We start from the raw sequence: 8,218 nt of genomic DNA on the forward strand, positions 1-8,218 counted from the left end.
GAGAGAACATGGCTACAGAACCTGGCTGGAGAACCTGGAGAACCTGGCTGGAGAACCTAGCAAGAGAACATGGACACAGAACTTGGCTGGAGATCCTAACCAGAACTTGGCTGGAGATTGTGGCTAGAGATCCTGGCAAGGCTGCTGATCAACTGAACACTGTCTCCGTGTCATTCCTTCTTCGCCGACTCTGTCCACACCTTTGGGGACCCCTGGACCTGCTGGGGTTGGACCCCAGCAACGTATTTTGTACAACTGCCCGATACACAGTCTTTTACCTGTAAAGCAATCTAATACTTTCATCAGGTTGTTTGCTCAGCCTAAAATGCTCTCTTCCATTCTCTCTGCCTACTTAAATCCTATTTATTATAATTTATCATTCTTAGCACGCCGTTTCCTCTACTTATTATGGGTTTCTAGTTATTGCACTCATGGGTATCTCTAATCTACCAGTACTGCAGGTGTTTAATATGCTGGCTATGTGTAACTAATTAATTTAAATTAAGTAAAATTGAAATATCCAGTTGCTCAGTTGTAGTAGCCATGTTTCAAACGCTCAGTAGCCAAATGCGGCTACCACCTACAGTGTTAGCACAAATACAGAACATTTCCATAGAAAGTTCTAGTAAAAAGCCCTGCTCTAGGGGAAAAAATCTACAATTCACGTCCTGTGGCACTTTAGTGTGCTACAAATGGATTCTCAAGGTACTCTGGGATATTTGTGCTTGCTGGGTCCATAATATTAGAACCCATATGTAACTGAATTAGTAAAGGAAACATTACATGTGTTCCCCATGTCTTGTTACTAACAATCACCTGATATAAAGTCAATTAAGCTTTGGGAAAAACTACAATCACTATTATCTTCGAAAATTATTTCCATCTTACTTTCTCCGCCTGTTCTGGGGCTCCAAATAGGCAAATGTTAGACTTTTTCTGTGTCCTGCTCTTCCCTCTTCCTTTTTTATTCTGTTCTCCCTTTGCTTTAGTTTGGAGATTTTTCTAGTGACTTATCTTTAAGTCCACTTGTATTACGATGCTATGTCCAATTTATTAAACTCATCTAATGCGTTCTTAGACAACGTTTTCACAGTTCTGAAATGACTATTTGGCTCTGTTTTATAGATTTTAATTCTCTGTTGGAATTCTCCAATTTATCCTCCATTTTGTCGATCTTTTACATATTAAAAAAATGTAATTCCTTGTCTGCTAATTCTGATACCTCGATCACTTGTTAGTTTTTCCTCTTGACTAAAGGACAAATCTTCCTTCCTCTTTTCATTTCCAGAATATTTTATTTAATGCTGGATATTGTGTCTAAAGGAACTGCACAGGCTCCAGATGAAGGGTTTCCCTTGCATCTGCTAGGCAGACACAGTGAAAGTAGTCAGGGACTGAGGTGGGTTGCAGAAATCATAACGCATATTCAATTTCTGGCTCTTTTTCCTCAGGATTGGCCCTCTAGGCTTTCAGCTGAAAGCCTTGTGTATGTCTATGGCCTCTGTTCTTCAGAGTTTTACACTGTGCTCTTGGGCCTTCCATCTCACTTCATGTCCGAATATGGCAAATATCTTGAGAAGGAGATATTTGTGTTCCAGGCAGGTCCCGCTCCTCAAGCAGCGCGCTGTCTCCCAGCTGCCTCAAGATCACAGCTGATGTCAGTGTACTGGATTGAGGCTCCTTAGACTTACTCTCAGCTCCGGAAATTTGGCATATGTGTGCTAGGTAAAAATAAACTTCAGGGCTCCTGAAGTTTCCAAATTGTTGCCAACCTCTCAAGCCACCCAAGATCTTTGTTGGTTCCTCTCTCCCTCTGGAGTTCCTTTATATGGGCCAATACCAAACCTCGGGTCGCTCCCCACACTGGCAAATAATCCCAGGGAAGAAACAGCTGATAATGGCTAGCTCACCTCAGAATTTTTAGTTTATTTAAACTGCTTTGGTTACATAGCTTGTCTATGTCTTTAAGATATATTTTCCCCATTTTTTTTTTTGCCTTTTATTTTGTTTTGCAGTAGAAATGGCATTCTGCTATGACCTACTACATCCTAGTTAGAAACTACATCCTAGTTAGAAGCCTCCAAGTCTGGGAGTGATTTCTTGATTCTGTTCCCTCCTTATTCGAGAGCATTTTATTTTCTCTTCAGTTACAATTTGAAGGCTGCACACTTTGTTATCCTTCATTTTTCTGTAGCCAGAGCAATGGCAGAGGCAGAAGTAGCGTTCGGCTGAGAAAATGCGCAATTTGAAAAAAATGTCTGGGTTCTGCACTCTCTTCTAAGAGTTTATTACACACTAGAGGCCCGATGCATGAAATTCATGCAAGAGTAGGTGTTCCTTTCCCTGGCTGCTGGCACCGGCTTCCCTCCAGCACCCAGGACCTGGAGTTCCCTCCAGCCACAGGCAAGCACCTGGGACCTGGGCTTCCCTTGCAGTCCCAGCTTTGTCTGGAAGGTCGTCTGGAAGGACGTCCAGTCTAATTAGCATATTACACTTTTATTATTATAGATTATATGTACTCTAAGAAGGTTTGCTACCCCTGCTCAGGGACTGTTTCTCATTCAAATAGAAGGAGATCATTTGCATCATTTCCCCAATTCAGTATGTCACAATAGAGTAAGTGTGTACTAGTAAGTCCCAGGGTTCCTTTTCCACATTTAGCCACATTACAATGCAGTTGCCATTTCTACTATTTCTCTGGCAAGAAAGGAAAAAACAACAAAACAAACAAAGAAAAACAAGAACACACACATTTAGTTGGCTCCTCAGTTCTGGAAATATTATAATTCTCAGGATTTTGTCAACTCACTAGTATATCTGAATACTAGAGTAGATTAAGTCACTAGGTCATGCTGTGCCTCTTCACTCTGAAATCTTCCGTTTCTGTCCTTGGCCATCGTTTTTGAAGTCTATTATATCTAATTACATTATTCTATGTTGTTTGCTCTTGGTGAATATATTTGCTAGTTTTTACTATTCTGTACTCATTTTAAGTCTCATTTTAAGGGGAGGGAAATTCTATGAGTTGAAATAAATCCATTTTAATTTGAATATACAGTGCGTTTTCTAATACCCTAAAGGTTAAACCTGGATATTTGATTAAGAATTTCCTAACATCATGAGTATTGGACTGCCTGGCAGCTTCAAAGGTACCATTATAGCAGTCAATTTTTTTCACACTACCTAAGTCCAAATTTCCACTGTTTCGATTACTCCATGTTTTAAAGATCCAGTATTTTCCCGATCAGCTCACTTAAGTTATTAGGTCAGTTAATACTGATGATAATTCTGACATACATATAAGAAAAAGGCCCATAAATATGACCTTTCAGTTTGCCTGATGTTGAAAATACTGCTACATCAAGCTGGAAGGAATGAAACAAATTTATTTACAGAGATATAAGGAGGTAAGTACCTCCTTGAAAAATTTTTCAGCGAAAAGGTATAGGGGATGGAGGGAGAAGGAGGTCCTAATATATGGTGACAGGAGAAGATTTGACTTTGGGTGGTGGGCACACAGTGCAATATACAGATCTTGTAACATAGAAAACCACACCTGCAACCTATATGTTCATGTTGACCAATGTCAACCCAATAAATTCAATTTAAAAAAAAAATGTTTAAGGGTACTTGTAAAAATTGCTTGGAAATGGGGAGAAAACATTCTCTACTGGTTCCTACCAAAACCATAAAGGTTCTGGAAGAAGCTTCCGATTTCCTTCATAGATAAATTTGTTTGCCCATAATAGACAAGTTTCCTAATAAGCTACACTAAGACATAAGACTTGAAGACTTAAAATTAGTATATTAATAAATACTTTCCATAATGGCTTTAATAGGATTTTATGTTCAGAGGAGTATCTATTACTATTTTTGAATGAGGAAACAAAAATATTAAAAAAGTTAATTTGCCCATTATAATGACATGGATATTTCACAATCAAGTATCATCTACAACAGCCACATTCTAAGTTCTCTAATATTTTCTACCTTTGCAGTGAGTGTTCATTCCAAGACAGTTTTTCAAGTGTAAATTATATATTCTTTCCATGACTAAAAAAAAAAAATGTATGCCAAAAGAGCAAAAGTAACAGGATAATAAGGTAATTAGCTGTTAAACTACTTTTCCATAGTTACTCAGTAGTAAATATTAGCAACATTTTTTTTTATTATTCCAAATAAGTACTCTATCTGGCTATGGTTTAGCTGTACACCTGGCTAAACCAATTATTTTCACACTTTGCTTTTATAAAGAATACTGCACTATCAAATATAATCACAAACACCAATTCCCTCAATTCCCTATTGCCATTTAGATTCAGAGCTATGTAGACTAAGCCAGCTCCACTACTAAGTTACAAAAGCAGTGTAATTATAATCTCATTAGTATTTAATCATGGCTTTGCACACTGGCATAGAATAATATACCATGGCAGTTATAAGATCTGGAATAAGGTTCTTTCTCAGGATTTTGGTCTCCTTGTTTGTAAATGAGACTGGATTAGACAATCTCTTTTCTACTCCCCAAATTTCCTAAATTTCTCTATAAATTAAATTTATCTGTGCATTTTATAGTAATTAGTTGACTTACCAATTTCTATAACAAAAACCAAATGCTTTTCATTTTTTCAGATATTTTCATTTTGATTTACTTAGTTCTAACAAAATATCTCAATGACCTTTAAATGAAAGTATTATAGTCTGTCAGTAACCACAGCAGGAAAAAAGTTGAAGAATTTATGTTACATTTCTAATCAAGTCCGAAGAATAAATGTGTTTTTTAAAATCCCATGCCTTAACTACATTACTTACAGTTAATATAACAAAGAGTTGACAAATTTTATTCACAGAAACATTGTATAAAATTCAATGATGTATTCCACAAGTATTAGTTATTAGCAACTACTAATAATGAATGGAAATATAAGACTTATTAATAGGTATAAATAAACTAAATGGGGTTGGGATATATAAATGAAATAGATGAAAACTAAAAGCTTTGCTAATTGGAACTAACTTTCTAAATGGGAATATAAAGAACATACAATTTAGAGTTCTCAAAGTTGTATCAAGATGAATAATTATTTGACAGTTTAAGGATAACTATAACTTTTACATGAAAAATTTGTTAAATGAATGAATTCCACACCATAGAAGATTACCTGGCACATAGTAGATATTCAATAAATGTATGTTGAATAAATGAATGAGTTAATATTGAGTCTCATTTTGGAAAATAAGACCAAAAAAAATTTTAAGCTCTTGAAAAACACATTATTGACTACTTATAGGTACAAATGTTTCAAATGAGAACAGGAAAACAAAATGAAAATATAAAGAACAGCTCTAGTCAATGAACCATGTCAAATGTTCTCTTTGTCAAAATCTACAATTAATTATATTCTGCCATTATGTCTTTAGACTGAAATCATGCAGCCTTAGGATTCAGTTTAAGATACAGAAATGTAAATGAGAAAACATATTCCTTTATTTTCCCCTTCATTCACTGAGCAGATATTTCTTGAACACTCAGTGGTAGCCAGTACTTATTCCCTTCCTTCTTAGGTCCATGAAATGATTAAGTCAGAGACAGATTAGCCAAGATTATATAAAAGAAATGTTTCTGTATGTAAATGGTCATAACTCATTTTCCACTTAATTCCTATTGTTCCATGCACAATGTATATTTATTATACCCAGTTCAGTTTCATATATTTCTCCTAAAAATAAAACAATTTCTATCATTTTCACAGTTCATTAAATTGTACCTTAATTTTTTTCTCTTCCATTGACTGGTGGATGCGTTCTCTTAGTGGTTTCACCAAAGAATTATTCACTTGTATGGGAGATCTATGTCCAAATAAAGCAAAATTTTATAAAGCAAAAGAGCTTTCTAAAATCTAGTTTTCACCCTCTCTTACACAAAAGCAGTTATATAATAAAAGACTACTGAATCTATATAATCTTATATAAAAATATCAGTACCCCTATTCTGACAGTTCTAAATATTAATAATTTGCTTAATTAATTCAGTCACTAGATATTTGAGCTTCTACTATATGTAAGCCACTGTATAACATCCTGTGAATAGAAAGTTTATTCTTCATTGGCCCTGAATTCAGGACTCATGAAGTCTAAGTAAAAAAAAAAAAAAAAAAAGACACCCACCTAACTAAAATTCAAAATGAAAACGGCCAAGTGTCATAGCAGAGGAATTCAAAAGAGAAAAGCATAGTTTATAAGAAGAAGGGTTAGAGAAGGCACAATGGAGAAATAGATACTGGAGCTTTGGAGCCAGAGAAACATGGATTCCCCAATAAGTTCCTGTTTGGCTCCACAGAGCCAGAGACATAACCCCTGTGACTCAAAAAATCATTATATAAGACTAAAAGATAGTTCATTCTAAGAAAGTCTAGTTTATAACCTTATATTGACTTTATATTTATACACATTGTCCTTAATTTTATCATTTCAATGGAGAACATTAAAAATTTACTTTACTATGGGGGGTATCTGTGCACACAAGGACAATGGCAGTGCCAAGGTAATTGCAAACAATTAAAATGTGTTTGGCCACATGACTGAATACAGAAAAATACCTCCCTAAAATGGATGTGGGATTAATATTGTTTTAAAGTATTCTATTAACACAAAATAGTAAATGGTAGAATGAGAGAAAATTTAAATCATTCATATTTCTACCTAAAAAGTAAACCTTGTTAAACAGAAGGCAAAAGGAGAAAAAAAACAAAGATTCATTTTCTTTTTACTCATTTCTGGGATTCTGACACAGGGTGAAAGCAAATCACTGTTAAAATAAATTTCCACTGTTAGGAAAATATTTGGGCATTTCTAAGGTAGAATGTGAAAGAATTATATTATGCCCAACAGTAAAGAATAATCATGGGAAGCTGGTGAAGAAGACAACATTTAAAAGAATTATAGGACAAAACTGAATTATAGATCATTAACCTTTCTCTTCAAAGACAAAAGACAGTGAGGCACAGGAGAGAGACTGCATGAAGCAATCACACATGGATGTGTAAGAACAATTTTAGACTAAAATTAGATTTCTGAAAAGTAGCTCAAGCAGAAAACAGAAAAGATCAAATAATAGGATGACGTTGTAAAAATTCTCCACAATGCACTAAAATTTTTAATGTTTCTATAAATGAACACGCATTAATTAAAAATATTATCAACGTACTGGATTTTGGTCTAACTGTTGTCAAAACTGGATAGTATCAATGTCTTGCATGAAACACCAACACTAGTTTAGTATTTTTCTTCACAATGTGAGGAAGAAACAGTCAATGTCAACTCCAATGGGAGTTTGGTGCAATGCTCTCTCTTTTTCTCAGGCAGAATAGCACAGTCCTGAGAGCAGAGACCCCAGGCTTCAGAGAAAGACACCTTTGCTGCTTGCTAACTTAGCTCTCTTGGGCAAATTACTTAACATACCTCTCAAGCCTCTAATTCTTCACTTAAAAAGTGAGGATATGATTAAAAGAGGTTGCTATGAGGGCTGTTATAACATAAATGAAAACATTTAGCAAAGTTCTTGACACACATAGCAAAGCAAATAAATATTTCCAAAGCAAAAAACCAAAAAATAAATAAAAGAACACCTGCCATACTCTTACAAAATATACCTTTTTATATATAACTCACATTCAAGTGTTCAATTTCCTTTTAACTAACTTCAGTTTTCTCTAATCATACTTATCTATAATCTCCACATTTCCTACCGTAGCATGCACTTGTTTTATAATCAATGAGGTGCTTTTTCAAAAACTCCTCAGAGTTAACATTCACATACATATAGCTTCCACATGACTTACCTGAAAAGTGTAAGAATAGAAGTTCCATTGTGATCAATGGTGTATTCATCGTCATATAAAAGCTCTGCTTTGTTTTTGGTAGGAACACTGGCTGCTTCTTCATCCAAAAGAACTAGTAAAAGTTTCACGGTATCTCTGCCACAGTATGCAGTGCCATGGTTTATGGCATAAGATTTTGGCTTGAACAAAAAATAATTTTAAGTAAACATTATAATCATCCCGGCTGGGTCAATCAGTCACTTTTCCATTTCATGCACCACGGTTCTCCTTCCTGCTCTGTTGTTTAATAAAAGATCATCAATAAGAAGTGGCTTTCAGAGAATATTTCTCCCTCAAGCCATACTAAAATCAATCTTATAAAATTACACAAGCACAAA

At 35.0% G+C, this 8,218-nt stretch overlaps 1 protein-coding gene across 4 annotated transcripts in view; it reads right to left on the reverse strand.

Annotated features, from left to right (window-relative positions):
- The window catches only part of PARPBP (PARP1 binding protein), a 49,766-nt gene that overhangs the window by 14,651 nt on the left and 26,897 nt on the right, over positions 1-8,218 (reverse strand). For all 4 annotated transcript variants that reach the window (XR_001514855.1, XM_015567598.1, XM_015567597.1 and 1 more), the window contains exons 8-9: positions 7,842-8,020; positions 5,769-5,850 (exon numbers count right to left, since the gene is read on the reverse strand). Coding sequence is in view for 3 of the 4 variants with exons in the window: in XM_015567598.1 (XP_015423084.1) it covers positions 5,769-5,850; positions 7,842-8,020 (261 nt within the window). In the remaining variant the exon portion in view is untranslated. The remainder of the gene's footprint in view (positions 1-5,768; positions 5,851-7,841; positions 8,021-8,218) is intronic.

The sequence above is a fragment of the Myotis davidii genome, unplaced genomic scaffold, assembly GCF_000327345.1.
Source record: "Myotis davidii unplaced genomic scaffold, ASM32734v1 scaffold120, whole genome shotgun sequence".
Classification (NCBI taxonomy): Eukaryota; Metazoa; Chordata; class Mammalia; order Chiroptera; family Vespertilionidae; genus Myotis; species Myotis davidii.